The sequence below is a fragment of the Scyliorhinus torazame genome, chromosome 4, assembly GCF_047496885.1.
Source record: "Scyliorhinus torazame isolate Kashiwa2021f chromosome 4, sScyTor2.1, whole genome shotgun sequence".
Taxonomy (NCBI): Eukaryota; Metazoa; Chordata; class Chondrichthyes; order Carcharhiniformes; family Scyliorhinidae; genus Scyliorhinus; species Scyliorhinus torazame.
In genome coordinates, this window is record NC_092710.1 from 310,699,774 (window position 1) to 310,716,105 (window position 16,332).

General features: G+C 44.3%; 1 protein-coding gene across 1 annotated transcript in view; it reads left to right on the forward strand.

Moving 5' to 3' along the window:
• The window catches only part of mrps5 (mitochondrial ribosomal protein S5), a 201,901-nt gene that overhangs the window by 174,774 nt on the left and 10,795 nt on the right, over positions 1 to 16,332 (forward strand). The window contains exons 7-8 of the mRNA XM_072500060.1: positions 11,366 to 11,412; positions 15,011 to 15,068. Of these exons, the coding sequence (XP_072356161.1) occupies positions 11,366 to 11,412; positions 15,011 to 15,068 (105 nt within the window). The remainder of the gene's footprint in view (positions 1 to 11,365; positions 11,413 to 15,010; positions 15,069 to 16,332) is intronic.

A 16,332-nucleotide genomic window follows, 5' to 3' on the forward strand; every position in this document is an offset into this window, starting at 1 on the left:
CTACCTTGTAACTATCAATCGCCCCAACTGAAACTTCACACCTCATCTTCACATAGGCCTCTTTCTTCCTCTTAACAAGAGATTCCACTTCTTTGGTAAACCACGGTTCCCTCGCTCGACGCCTTCCTCCCTGCCTGACCGGTACATACTTATCAAGAACACGCAGTAGCTGTTCCTTGAACAAGCTCCACTTATCCAGTGTGCCCAACACTTGCAGCCCACTTCTCCAACCTATCCCTCCCAAGTCATGTCTAATGGCATCATAATTGCCCTTCCCCCAGCTATAACTCTTGCCCTGCGGTGTATACTTATCCCTTTCCATCACTAACGTAAACGTCACCGAATTGTGGTCACTGTCCCCAAAGTGCTCTCCTACCTCCAAATCTAACACCTGGCCTGGTTCATTACCCAAAACCAAATCCAAAGAGGCCTCGCCTCTTGTTGGCCTGTCAACATATTGTGTTAGGAAACCCTCCTGCACACATTGTACAAAAAACGACCCATCTAATGTACTCAAACTATATCTTTTTCAGTCAATATTTGGAAAGTCAAAGTCTCCCATAATAACTACCCTGTTACTTTCGCTCTTATCCAGAATCATCTTCGCCATCCTTTCCTCTACATCCCGAGAACTATTTGGAGGCCTTTAGAAAACTCCCAACAGGGTGACCTCTCCGTTCCTGTTTCTAACCTCAGCCCATACTACCTCGGAAGAAGAGTCCCCATCTAGCATCCTCTCCGCCACCGTAATACTGTTCTTGACGAGCAGCGCCACACCTCCCCCTCTTTTGCCTCCTTCCCTGAGCTTACTAAAACACCTAAACCCCGGAACCTGCAACATCCATTCCTGTCCCTGCTCTATCCATGTCTCCGAAATGGCCACAACATCGAAGTCCCAGGTACCAACCCATGCTGCCAGTTCCCCAACCTTATTTCGTATACTCCTGGCATTGAAGTAGACACACTTCAAACCACCTACCTGAACACTGGCCCCCTCCTGCGAAGTCAAATCTGTGCTCCTGACCTCTATACTCTAATTCTCCCGTACCCTAAAACTACAATCCAGGTTCCCATGCCCCTGCTGCATTAGTTTAAACCCCCCCCCAAAGAGCACTAACAAATCTTCCCCCCCCCAGGATATTTGTGCCCCTCAGGTTCAGATGTAGACCATCCTGTCTGTAGAGGTCCCACCTTCCCCAGAAAGAGCCCCAGTTATCCAGAAATCTGAATCCCTCCCGCCTGCACCAACCCTGTAGCCACGTGTTTAATTGCTCTCTCTCCCTATTCCTCATCTCATTATCACGTGGCACGGGCAACAACCCAGAGATAACAACTCTGTTTGTTCTCGTTCTGAGCTTCCATCCTAGCTCCCTGAAAGCCTGCCTGACATCCTTGTCCCCTTTCCTACCTATGTCGTTAGTGCCAATGTGGACCACGACTTGGGGCTGCTCCCCCTCCCCCTTAAGGACCAGGAAAACACGATCCGAGACATCACGTACCCTTGCACCTGGGAGGCAACATACCAAACGTGAGTCTCTCTCGCTTCCACAAAATCTCCTATCTGTGCCCCTGACTATCGAGTCCCCAATTACTAATGCTCTGCTCCTCTCCCCCCTTCCCTTCTGAGCAACAGGGACAGACTCCGTGCCAGAGGCCCGTACCCCATGGCTTACCCCCAGTCCCTCTTACAGTTACCCACCTATCTCCAATCTTTGGTGTAACTAATTCCCTGAAGCTGCTATCTATGACCCCTTCTGCCTCCCGAATGATCCGAAGTTCTTCCAACTCCAGCTCCAGTTCCCTAACTCGGTCTTAGAGTAGCTGGAGATGGCTGCACTTCCTGCAGGTAAAATCAGCAGGGCCACTAACGGCATCCCTCACCTCAAACATCCTGCAGGAGGAACATTGCACTCCCTTCCCTGCCATCCCTCTAACTTCCAACCAAGATCTAGTTAATAAATAATTTTTTTTTAAAAAGAAAAAATACAATAATATAATATGGCACTTACCTCACACCAATGGGTTTTATTATTAGGTTAGAGGAGGAGGGCGAGTGGGAGACACTACATGTGTAGTGTCTCGGGTTTCCTCTCCACCAGAATTTATTGGTGGGGGGGGAGAACCTTCCCAGAAGTTCCGGTTTCGGGTCGAACTTCCGGTTCCCGCCTTAAAAAATAAAATAAAAAATAAAACCGAAAAGAAGAACAGAATTGTAGCAGAATGCTACAGTTTTAATTTGTCAGTTTATAACATTGCAGGAATATTCTCCCAAAATTCATTATGCGTAGTTTGACCCTGATGAAGTATGGTTAGCACTCTGTGAATCATGGTTCAAGTCAAAAGTCTTTTTAAATTATCATTCAGTCGGATCTGCATCCTAAAGGATTGCAAATTCTCAATCCAACTGCTGAATCTTATTTAATTCCATGAGCCTTCATATTATTTAAAACAGTGTTCTTCAAACTTTTTTTCTGGGGACTCATTTTTGCCAACCTTCGCGGCCCACGCCGGCCGACCTTCGCGACCCACGCATGCCTACCTTCGCGACCCACCATTTTCTCTTACCTTGATTGCTGCTGACAAAAATGGAGGAAATGGTTTTGTGTCCCTTTGGCCATCGTACACGCTCCTCCAATGGAACCTGTTGGATGAAGGCGAAGCCTTCTGGTGTCGGAAAGTATGGAGTCTCCATCTGTCCAAAGTTCCGCATTTTTTTTCCTGTAAACTTTTATCAAATAAAACCCCCCCGAACTTGTAAAAAAAAATTAAAATAAAATAAATGAAAAAAAGAAAAATTAAATGAATAAAATAAATGAATAACCCCCCCCCCCCGAACTTTTTAAAAAAAAAAAAGCAGCCGCATTGCGCATGCGTGCCCGATCATTGGCGCGCATGCACATAGTTTTGCGCATGCGCACCGATGATCTGGCACACATGCGCGTGCGGCCGCATATTTTTTTACATGTCGCAGCCATTTTGAAGGCCGCTTGCAGCCGCCGTTATTAACAGCCGGCTGCTGCGGCTGTTGCGCGCAGGTTTGCGCGATCGGGAGTGCCGCGACGGACGGCTCAGTGACCCTCCTGACACCCACCCACGCCCCCGAGTTTGACAATGCCTGCTTTAAAAGCTTCTATTGTGAAGCTTTATCAAATAACTTCTTCAAATGTCAATATTGTTTACTGGTGCAACAGGCTTTTTTGGATTAGGGATTCTGTCTAATACACGTGACCAGGAAGCGGTTTATGCATGTTGGAATTCTGTGCCTGAATAAAACTGCAAATCAAATGGGTACTCTTTATCAGCATTGTCGTCAGCCTAAAATTTTTAATTGTTTATTATAAATTAATAATACTTGTGTCCTGTTGCTGGCCATTATCGATAAGTCGCGTTGACTACACACTGTAACTTAATCCACTGTGAAGATGAAAATAATCAACTTTTGAATATAAAATAATGTCCTGGATTTTAATTATGCTGATAGGCATTACATTGGATCACTGGTGTCTTTAACCATGAGAAAATTACACTGCAGCCTGTTCCTTATGCCATCCGACAGGAGTCGCTAATTAAATCATCATTTCACTGTTACATTCATAGAACTGTCGGTACCCAATTATCCTCTTGGTTTATGATAGTGGTATGCAGTGTGACTCCTTGTTTACTGAAACAAGTGCAGGCTGTCATTTGGTTCACAATCCCAAAGATTAAAGATTCACAGCTGAATTATTCTTTCTGTAATCCTTTAAATCCAGCCAGTTTTTGTATTTTCACAATTATTGTGCACATATTTAAAAGCTGCAGAAAAGGCCCACCAAACAGTTTAAAGTGGCAAAAGCTTGTCAAAATTATTATTCAACTCATGCATTCAGAACTGTGGCAGACCCCATATTGCAGCGTGAGAGCGTTCTGATAGAGATGGCAAATTAATGGAGTCTCGACATAAGGGACACGCAACTGACTGTGAGGTACTATGTTATCAGACACACTAGAAAATATGTAACGTGCAGCGAGTGAACATGGTAAATTGATGGAGGTAGGAGAAAAACAAATTGAAGCCATAAAACATAAAAAGAGGCTAGACAGAATGTTACAAGATGGCCATTGGAGGACGGTCGGTCAGAATTAAAGAAAAAGATTGAAGGCCCAGACCGAAGGAAAGTAATTATTTCCATATCATACAAAAATCATTATTTCTGTCAAATAACTTAATATTTTGAGGAGTTGGCCAGATAGTTAGAAATCCAGTGCAAATTTGATTCTGTGAAGGTAGCTTGGGAAATGCAAACAATTGGACACGATGTGAGTGGGCGGAACAATAGCAAGTAAAAAAAATAAAGCAAAAGAAATGAAGTAGTGTACATGGGAAGAAAAATTGACTTCCTCGATGAACGGTCCTGAAATAGTTGAAGAAGCTGGGTATAAGCTAGATCCTCAACATGTCCAACTACTACAGATCAGCAATCAACAGAGCAAATTGAAATGGAAAATAGCCAAATCCATAAAATACAAGAAAGAGAAAGTCATATGTGCCTGGTCCACATCCCGCTGTTCCGGGACACAGGAATTAATTAAGAAGGGGAAACACGAGTATGAGAGTAAGCTTGAGGGGAACATAAAAGATTGATTGTAAAAGCTTCTGTAGGTATGTGAAGAGAAAAAGATTTGTGAAGACAAATGGAGGTCCTGTCAGAAACAGGGGAATTTATAATGGGGAACAAAAAAATGGCTGACCAACTAAATACCAACTACATTTAATCTGCATATACATTGGGTGAGTCAGATTAGTCACAGTACAATAGAGGAGGAATTCCTGGAGTATGTACGGGATGGTTTTCCGAACCAATACATTGAGGAACCAAGGGAACAGACCATCTTGGACTGGGTGCTGTGCAATGAAAAAGGATTAATTGGCAATCTTATTGTGAGAGAACCCTTGGGGATGAGTGACCATAATATAATAGAACTCTTTATCAAGGTGGATAGTGAAGTAGTTCATTCTAAGACTAGGCTCCTGAATCTCAATAACGGTAACTATGATGGTATGAGGTACAAGTTGGCTATGATAGACTGGGAAAAATTACTGAAAGGAAGGACAGTGGACAGGCAATGGCAGGCATTCAAGGAACGAATGGGTGAACTCTAAAAGTTTTTTCCTATTTGGCATAAGAGTAGAAAGGGAACCATGGCCAAACCATGGCTAAAAAGGGAAATTAGAGACAGTATTAGATTCAAGGAAGAGGCATACAAGTTAGCAAGAAAAAGCAATACACCTGATGTGGGCAGCACGGTAGCACAGTGGTTAGCACAGTTGCTTCACAACCCCAGGGTCCCAGGTTCAAATCTGGCTTGGATCACTGTCTGTGCGGAGTCTGCACGTCCTCCTCGTGGCTGCGTGGGTTTCCACCAGGTGCTCCGGTTTCCTCACACAGTCCAAAGATGTGCAGGTTAGGTGGATTGGTCATTCTAAATTGCCCTTAGTGTCCAAAGAAAAAGGTTGGAGGGGTTACTGAGTTATGGGGATAGGGTGGAGGTGTGGGCTTAAGTAGAGTGCTCTTTCTAAGGGCCGGTGCAGACTCGGTGGACCGAATGGCCTCCTTCTGCACTGTAAATTCTCTCATTCTATGATTGGCAACAGTTTAAAATTTAGCAATGGCAAACCAAGGAATTGTTTAAAAAGGGGAAATTACAATAAGCAAGCTAGTGGGAACATAATAACTGACTAAAAGTTTCTGTAGGTATGTAAAGAGAAAAAGATTGATTACAAATTAATGAAGGCCCCTTACAGTCAGAAACGGGAGCACTCATAATGGGGAAACAGGGGGGCTGCTGAAGGACTTGGACAGGCTAGGAGAGTGGGCAAAGAAGTTGCAGTTGGAATACTATGTGGAAAAGTGTGAGGTTATGCACTTTGGAAGGCGGAATGGGGGCATAGACTATTTTCTGAATGGGAAAATGCTTCGGAAATCAGAAGCACACGGACTTGGGAGTCCTGGTTCACGATTCTCTTAAGGTTAACGTGCAGGTTCAGTCGGCAGTAAGGAAGGCAAATGCAATGTTAGCATTCATGTTGAGAGGGCTAGAATACAAGAGTAGGGATGTACTTCTGAGTGCATAAGGCTCTGATCAGATGCCATTTGGAGTATTGTGAGCAGTTTTGGACCCCAAATCTAAGGAAGGATGTGCTGGCCTTGGAAAGGGTCCAGAGGAGGTTCACAAGAATGATCCCTGGAATGAAGAGCTTGTCGTACGAGGAACGGTTGAGCACTCCGCGTCTGAACTCTTTCGAGTTTAGAAGGATGAGGTGGGATCTTATTGAAACTTACAGGATACTGCGAGGCCTGGATAGAGTGGACGTGGAGAGGATGTTTCCATTCGTAGGAAAAACTAGAACCAGAGGGCACAATCTCAGGCTAAAGGGATGATCCTTTAAAGCAGGTGAGGAGGAAAATACTTCAGCCAGAGGGTGGTGGATCTGTGGAAATCTTTGCCGCAGAAGGCTGTGGAGGCCAAATTACTGAGTGTCTTTAAGACCGAGATAGTCAAGATTATCTAATCTTGATTAGTTCTTGATTAATGTGGGATATGGGGTTATGGGGAGAATGGGGATGAGAAAAATATCAGCCATGATTGAACAGCGGAGCAGAATCGATGGACTGTGTGGCCTAATTCTGCTCCTATGTCTTATGGTGTTGTGGAACAAAGAAATGCCAAGGAACTAAATTCATACTTTCCTTCTGTCTTCACAAAGGAAGACATAAATAATGTACCAGAAGTTCTGCGAAACAGAATGAGGAACAGATGGAAATTAGTGTTCGTAGAGAAATGGTTTTGGGGAAATTAATGGGATTGAATGTGAATAAATCTCCAGGGCCTGATAATCTTCATCCCAGAGTATTTAGGCTTTCAACAAAGTCTCACATAGCAGATTACTATGTCAAGTTAAAGCGCATGGGATTGCTGGTAGTGTCTTGAGATGGATAGAAACCTGGTTCGATGGACCGAATGGCCGCTTCCTGCATCTATTTTCTGTGTATGTTTCTATGTATACTTTGATTCTGCCTCAAATAATGTGTCAGAATGTTGGGGAACACAAGGAGGAACTGAAGATCAATATTTGTAGACAAATTGATGGGATTGAAGGCTGATAAATCCTCAGGGTCTGATAATCTACATCCCAGAGTACTTAAGAAAGTGGCTATAGAAATAGTGGATGCACTGGTGGTCATTTTCCAGGATTCTATAGACTCAGGAACAGTTCCTGCAGATTGGAGAGTGGCTAATGTGACTCCACTATTTTTTTAAAATGTAGAGCGAAAACAGGCAATTATAGACCAGTCAGCCTAATGTCGGTAATGGGGAAATTTCTAGAATCCGTTCTCAAAGATTTTATCGCAGAGCACGTAGAAAACAGTGGCAGGATCAGACAGAGTCAGCATGGATTTATGAAGGGGAAATCATGCTTGACAAATCTACTGGAATTCTTTGAGGATGGCCTTCATAGTGAGAGGATTCAAGTACAGGAGCAAGGATGTCTTGCTGCAATTATACAGGGCCTTGGTGAGACCACACCTGGAATATTGTGTGCAGTTTTGATCTCCTTATCTGAGGAAGGATGCTCTTGCTATAGATGGAGTGTAGCAAAATTTTACCAGACTGAGTCCTGGGATGACCGGGACTGACGTATGAGTAGAGATTGAGTCGGTTACGATGATATTCGCTGGAGTTTAGAAGAATGAGGGAACTCGCATCAAAACCTATAAAATTCTAGCAGGACTAGTCAGGGTAGATGCTGGAACGATGTTCCCGATGGTAGGGAGGCCCAGAGCCAGGGGTCACAGTCTTAGGATGCGGGGGAAACCATTTAGGACTGAGAAATTGCTTCACCCAGAGAGGGATGAGCCTGTGTAATTTTGCTACTGCTGGAAGCTGTTGAGGCCAAAACATTGTCTGTTTTCAAGACAAAGATGGATATAGTTCTTGGGGCTAAAATGATCAAAGGATATGGAGGGGGGGAGGGGGGGTAGAGAGAGCGGGAACAGGATACTGAGTTGGATGATCAGCCATGATCATAATGAATGGCGGAACAGGCTCAAAGGGCCGAATGGCCTCCTCCTATTTTCTATGTTTCTCTGAAATCTTTGCACACGTTTGACAATTGTCAATCATTCATTGAGATCAGCATTGTGGTCAGTGGAAAGAGAGCCTGACTGAGCAGCTAACAAATTTGTAAAATGTAATTAGGATAAAGTACTTATTTTTAAAGAATAACCTGGAGACATAGACATTACTTAGGATAAAAGGAAATATAATTTTCTAATAAAACCTAGTGAATATGTTCCATTACAAACATTACCAAGGCATGAGCTTATATAAATATAATATGACAAGTTTACACAGGGAAACCCATGGTAAGTATGGACATAGGAATTTATAATGATCGACGTTGGTGCAAAAATAATGATTAAAAACATGACGAAGCAATTCAAATGGCGCAGATAGAAGCTAACGTAACATCTTTACTATCCTTTAGAAGGCTTAGGATGTTACACCATTATTATTTGTAAGTCAAATGAAGGGGTTCAGACAAATTATTAAAACTGTGAGGAAAGCAACTGCTTAATATTTCTTCTTTGCAATATCATTGTCATATATTGAGAAACAAGCTTGTTTGGGTGAGACTGGTTTAATTGAATTGGGGACAGAATGCTGCAACAGTCAAAACATCAATAAAGGAGATGTGGAGGCAAGTGGTTTGAATGAACAGAGAGCCAGGAGAGCTTGAATAGAAATTTACAAAAGGCAAAGAAAAAAGTGCTTTAAAGTTGGCTGTTGTATTTCAAAAGGACAATTGCAAGATTGTAAATAGACGAGGAACATTGTGTAAGTTTACTTTTAGAGTATGAAATGAAATGAAATGAAAATCACTTATTGTCACGAGTAGGCTTCAATGAAGTTACTGTGAAAAGCCCCTAGTCGCCACATTCCGGCGCCTGTTCGGGGAGGCTGGTACGGGAATTGAACCGTGCTGCTGGCCTGCCTTGGTCTGCTTTAAAAGCCAGCGATTTAGCCCAGTGAGCTAAACCAGCCCCTATAGTATAGTAGCCATAAAGCAAAGGCGGCACGGTAGCACAGTGGTTAGCAGTGTTGCATCACAGCTCCAGGTTCCCAGGTTTGATTCCTGACTTGGGTCACTGTCTGTGTGGAGTTTGCACGTTCTCCCCGTGTCTGCGTGGGTTTCCTCTGAGTGCTCAGGTTTCTTCCCACAGTCCAGAGATGTGCAGGTTAGATGGATTGGCCATGATAAATTGCCCTTGGTGTCCAAAAATGTTAGCTGGGGTTACAGGGAGAGGGTGGAGGTGTGGGCTTAAGTAGGGTGCTCTTTCTAAGGGCCGGTGCAGACTCGATGGGCCAAATGGCCTCCTTCTGCACTGTAAATTCTATGAAAAGGAGTTGAGGGCAGCACGGTGGCGCAGTGGTTAGCACTGCTGTCTCACGGCGCCAAGGTCCCGGGTTCGATCCTGGCTCTGGGTCACTGTCGTGTGGAGTTTGCACATTCTCCCCGTGTTTGCGTGAGTTTCACCCCCACAACCCAAAGATGCACAGGTTAGGTTGATTGGCCACGCTAAAATTGCCCCTTAATTGGAAAAAATGAATTGGGCACTCTAAATTTTTTTTTTAAATAAAAAGGAGGTGATGCAATCTGGGAAAAGGAACTTCTAAAAGGATTGTAGAAACAATAGATTGGGCAGCACAGTGGAGCAGTGGTCAGCACTGCTGCCGCACAGCGCCGAGGATCCGGGTTCGATCCCGGCCCTGGGTCACTGTCCTTGTGGAGTTTGCACATACTCCCCGTGTCTGTGTGAGTGTCACCCCTACAACTCAAAGATGTTCAGGTTGGGTGGATTGGCAACACTAAATTTCCCCTTAATTAAAAAAAAAATGTTTAAAAAAAGAAACAATAGAGTTAAAGGTCGAAGATGAAAAACTGATTTAAGTAAACATTGAAGATTGTGGCATGTGGTGGCGGTGAGAACTCAAAGAAAACTATGTGTGTGTGTCCGAGTCCGATTGAGGCATCAAGAGGCCCTAGCGAAACTGGAGTCACTGGAAATCAAGGAAAACTCTCCTTCCTCAGAATAGTGCCCTAGATCTAGGAGGTGATCGCACAATGTTCAGCACCATTCGCAACTCCTCACTCTCTGAAACAGTCCCTGTCCATATGCAGCAAGACTTGGACAACATTCAGGTTTGGCCTGATACATGGCACGTAACATTGGTGCCTGGCAGTGACCATCTCTAAAAAGAGAGAATCCAACCATCTCCCCTTGACTTTCAATGACATCCCCATTGCTAAATACCCTACTATCAATACCCTGGAGGTTACCATTGACCAGTAAATGATCTGGCACACCCAGATAATTACTGTGGCTGCAAGAACAGATCAGAGGCTGGATATTCTGTGGACAGCAACTCCGTTTCTGACTCCCCAAAGTCCTTTCACCATCTATAAGGCACAAGTCAGGAGTGTGATGGAATACACTACAATTACCTGGATGAGTGCAGCTCCAACAACGCTCAAGAAGTTCAGCACCATCCAGGACAAAGCCACTTGATTGGCATACCATCCACCACTTTCAACATCCACTTCCTCCACCATGAAAGCATAGTGGCAGCAGTATGTACCGTCTGCATGATGCACTGCAGCAACTCACCAAGGCTCCTTCGACAGCACCTTCCAAACCTGTGGCATTTACCACCTAGAAGGACAAGGCCATCAGATTCTTGGGAACACCACCAGCTGCAATTCCTCTCCAAGCCATACGCCATCTTGACTTGGAACTATATTGTGTTCTATCACTGCTGGGTCAAAATCCTGGAACTCCCTCGCTAACAGCACTGTCGGTTTATCCACATAGACTGCAGCAGTTCAAGAAGGCAGCTCACCACCACCTTCTCAAGGGCTTGGCCAGCAATGCCCAAATCCTGCAAAATAATTTTTTTAAATCAGGCAATGAGTCTTTTAGTTTTCCGTTGGAGTGTGAAGGTGAAGCACTGCAATGATGGATGTGTTGCGTGACCAAATTCAGGAGAGGCAGCTGGAAGTCTGAGGGCCTAGGCAGAATCCTCCCAAGAACACATCAATTCAAGGTAGGCAACCTTACTATAAATGAACGCAAGAAGCAATTAAATGCATTGATCCAGGCTAATGATGTTTTCGCTCATGACTGTGATCAATTTTCTCCCGTTTATAGACGCTAGGCCTGATTCTAGGCCTCATGACCTCCTGGTGGGACCTTCTTTAATACACTACTGTTTGTTAAACTAGTGTGTTATAGCTGATTAGCTCTTATTTTATTTTATTCAGGTTTTGCATTGGGTAAGGCACCTGACAGAACAACAGCTCTCCGAAAGGTAAGGATTTGTGTGTGGAAGGGTGGGGTTTAAATCATTATTGGTGTATTGGACCCATGGCAGAGAAATCAAGAGGCTGAGCACAACTCCAACAAAAATACAGGATTGTTGCTCCTGAGAACTGTGAAAATAGATGAGAAAAATACTAAATTTACATACAACGTGGGAGCGAAAACACAATTTTGAAACTCACAACATAATGGGCATATCCTTTGCAGTTGGAGCTGTCAAAATGGGCCCCCGTTACCCACTTGTTATCTATCACTGACACCCACTGCTGGCCCAGTGAAAGCAGCGAGTATTGGTGAATATGGAGAGCCAGGGCAAAGTGAAAGCAACTGCAGCAGCACGCTGGCCGCCATAAGATGTTCCAGTATTAGTGTTATTTCTGACTGAAATCACAATATGCATCAGATTTGGGGTGGTGAGGTCCACAACGAGTCTCATGATTTACAGGTAAATGGTGATGTGGTGGTCATGTCAGTGGACCTGTAATCCAGAGGCCCAGGCTAATGGGCACAGCTGGAATTTAAATTTGGTTAATTAATCCAAAGGAAATCCGGACTGAAAGCTAGTTTCAGAAATAGTGACCATGAAGCTAATGTCGATTGTTGTAAGGCCCCCCTTCTGGCTGACTGCCGTCTGGCTCCAGACCACAGTGTGATTGGCTCTTAACCACACCGTGGGCAATTGGGACGGGCAACAATTGCTGGCATTACAAGCGACACTCATCCCGTGCATGAATGAAGAAAAATTGTAGGATATTTTTAAGAAACAAAAACGTTCTTAAATCTTTGAGCAAGCTTTGGGTCATCTTTCTTAAGTCTTGTCTCACAACTCCGTCTTTGCTCTTTTATTTTGTTCATTTTCCATCCCCACATTCTAAAGGACTTTTTTTAGGTGTGAATAACACAATATAACTGCAAGTTATTGTCTTATCCTGGATATGACTTTAAGGGTCATAGAACGACACAGCACAGAAAGAAGCCTTCAGCCCATTGTGCCCATGTGGATTCTTTGAGTTTCCTAGTCAGCCGAAGGCAGTGACAAACTATTACAGTATTTAGCTGAGTACCAATCCAATGGAAGTCTATGTTTGCCAGTTGCCCTCTTCGGGTATTGTACCTGAAGAAGCTTATTAAGAGATAAAAATAAATGTCAAGAGTTCAGGGATGAATCCGCCATGATGTAATTAAAATACTGAAACAGGTTCAAGAAACTGAGTGGAATTCCCGTACTTGTGTTATATTGAATTATTTCATTTTAATTGTCAAATGCTGTTGTGTTCTATGAGTCTTTATTCATCAACGATTCATCAAACCCATAAACAACGTGCTCTGCATGGGCCCGTGTTTGATTTTAAGAGGGTTCAGATTCCAGAAACAATTCATAATGTCAGTGAGGATAACCCGGGGGGGGAGCCTTTCCGTGGGCAGGGGCAGCTTTGGCGGAGGCTGGGGGCACTGGTGGGGGGTGTTCCGGGGATGGCGAGGCTGATTACAAGGGGGCTGTTTTTGGGCAGGCCCCCGTCGTGCGCATGCGCGGCCACAGATCCAGCAATACTCCGGGCGTATCCGCAGGTAAAGCCGGGGCTTTACGCTGCGTGCCTACTAGCGCCCCCCCCCCCCCCACACCAGACAGAGGATCGGTGCTGCTCAATGACGTTTTTCTGACATAAAACCCCACTGTTCCCATCCCGGCGTCAGCACTTATTCTTCAATCGGAGAATCTAGCCCCAGGTCTCGCAGAATTCCCGCTATTTACAACTCTCACATTTCGCTGAAGCCTCGATATTATCCCCCACGCTCCTCACTAACCTCCCTCATTTTATCCTGCTTTCCTCACTGATGTCTCTTTACCGCAAACCCATCTCCTCGCTGATATCTCCTGCTTTACTATTCCACTCTCCTCACTGAAATCACCCTTTTTTATTTTGGCAGCCTCACAAAATCCTCTGAAGATCTGCTCTTTAAAGTCCATTTTCTCACTGAAGTTTCACTCTTAGTTGCTCAGTCTCCATGTTCCATCCGGACCCTGTTCAGACTCCCTGGCCCGGAGCCCAGGCACCCAGATTCCCTTTCCAGTGGAACTGTGCGTCTCAAAATGCAGAAATGTTGTACCTTTGCACAAAACGTCAAGGTCCACTTGGACAGTTCTCACCATTCCACCCACCGTGCCATTGTTCTTCGCCAGTGCTGACGGAATGGGCAGAGGGGGCCTTTCTGTGCTGAAGACCTGAAAAACTGGAAGTGAGTGGGCAAAAAGTCTAGCAAATGGAGCATAATGTGGGCAAATGTGAAATGGTTCATTTTGGCAGAAAGAATAAAAAAGAAACTTCTCTAAATGGTGAGAGATTACAGAGCTCGGAGGTGCAGAGGTGTCCTAGTGCATGTGTGCAACTGAGAATGTTATCATTTTTTCTGAGGGGAATCGATTACCAAGGTAGGAAGCTTCTGCTTTAGTTCTACAGGGCATTGGTGAGACCACATCTGGAGTGTTGTGTACAGTACTGATCCCCATTTTTAAGGAATGGTGTAAATGCATTACAAGCAGTTCAGAGAAGATTTACTAGACTAATACAAGGAATGGGCTGGTTGTGTGACTTGGAGGAGATCTTGCAGGGTGGTGGTAATCTCGTGCATCAGCTGCCCTTTCCCTTCCAGGTGGTACAGGGTGGAGATTTGGAAGGTGTTATTGAGGAGCTTTGGTGAGCTATCTTGTAGATGTTCCACGCTGCTGCCACTATGTGTCGGTGGTGAAGAGAGTGACTGTTTATTGTGGTGGGAGGGGTACCAATCAAGCGGGGGGCTGCTTTTTCCTGGATAGTGTTGAGCCTGAGTGTTGTTGGAGCTGCACTCATCCAGGCAAGTGGAGTGTATTCCATTACACTCCTGACTTGTGCCTTATAGGTGGTGGACAGGCTTTTCGGGGTGGGGGGTCAGGAGGTGAGTTATTCGCCATGGGATTCTGAACCTCTGACCTGCTCTTGTAGCCACACTATTCATATGGCTAGTTCAGTTCAGTTTCTGGTCAAAGATAGCAACCCCTCCCCCGGCCCAGAATGTTTAGAGTGGGGGATTCGATAACGGTAATGCTATTTAATGTCAAGGGAAAATGATTCTCTCTTGTTGAAGATAGGTATTGCCTGGCACTTGTGCAGAGCAAGTGTAATTTGCCATACCCCAAGCCTAAATATTGCTGTATGTGGACATGGACTGCTTCTGAGGAGCTGGGAGTGGTGCTGAGCATTGTACGATGATCCGCAAACATCCCTGCTTCTAATTTTATGATGGAGGGAAGAATGACTCAGTTGCTGGTGGTTTTCCCATTTCCCTGTGCAAAGCCACTGCTGTGCAGCATCATTCCCCCATCTAGTGGCTGTGTTGAGAACAGGAAAAATATTAACCAAGATCAACCAGCATTCTTGGGACTCAAACTCTGTCTTGTCTGACTGGACTAGAGTTGAGCTGAACTATTTCGCCTCTCAAGCGAAGTGATTTACTGACTTAATAAATAATTATTTTTTTTGTCTACAACCATTTAGTTCAGTAAACCATTTCGGGTTCCGTTTTAGTTGTGTGCTTTGTTTGATCCACAGGCGAAGAACAGAGCTATCCACTACTTGTACTACATCGAGCGGTACAGCAGCCACACCAGTAAGTATCTGTTGTTTGTCATTCTGTACATTTCTCAACTGTAGGAGTATAACATAGTATGATGTGTTCTGAGAAACCAAATGCGAAGTGCACACAGGAATGTTGCAGCAATATAAATGGATAGTTCTATGTGTCTGGTCTCTATCCCTGTGTCAAAATAAGCCAGAGGATTTTCAGAATTGCGCCAGTTTGCCTTTTCCCCCACTTCTGTCTGGCTAATCCTGGATCATAAATTGTATCTGCCAGCATGCCAGTCAGAACAGGAACACTGTTTCCACAGTTTTAATACTTGCATCCTACATTATTGAGAGTAATTTTGGAAATCTCAGTTTAAAAAATGTTCCCCTTAAAGACCCAATGGAATGAAATGATAAAAGCAGAAAACTGACGACAGGATTGGCAATAAACCCAGAGCACATTGTGTAATTCGAACAGTTTGAGAGATGTGCCCTGGACTTATCTCCTTCAGGATCCAACTGAGAAAACCCACGCAGATGTACTATTATCATTGTCCAGGCTTATGGGTAGTAATCCAGATCTGAAAGCATTAATACTTTGGGGAGGCGGTGGCACAATGGTATTGTCACTGGATTAATAATCCAGAAACCCAGGGTAATGCTCTGGGTACCTCAGTTTGAGTTTCATCAAGGCAGATGGTGACATTTGAATTTAATAAAAATCTGGAACTAAAAGTCTAATAAAATAAAAACTAAGAAACCGTTGTCGATTGTTGAAAAACTCATCTGGTTCACTAATGTCCTTTGGGGAAGGAAATCTGCCGTCCTTACCTGGTCTGGCCTACATGTGACTCCAGACCCACAGCAATGTGGTTGACTCTTGCACGTCCCCTGAAATGCAGTTCAAGGGCAATTAGGGATGGCCAATAAATGCTGGTCCGGCCTGCGAAGCCCACGTCCCATGAACGAATAAAATAAATAAATAAATACAGGATTGGGAGATACGCAATCTAATGAACACATGACCGGACAAAAATACAGGCTGACTAAGACCAGTTGGTCCGTGATGCCGGTTCCAAACAACCACAACACAACTAAGGATCATCACTCCCAGTGCATCTTTCCCCCAATCTTAGTCATGTAATTACTTAGGAATTAGACGAGAAAGAAAAACCCCAGACCGTTGGGGATGAACATCTGTAAAATACTCTTCTGATCCAGAAGGCCATCAAAACATGTTCCAGAAGATCACAGTGACCACGAGGCACATACCTGAGGTCACACCTACCTACCTTTTATGTGCGCAG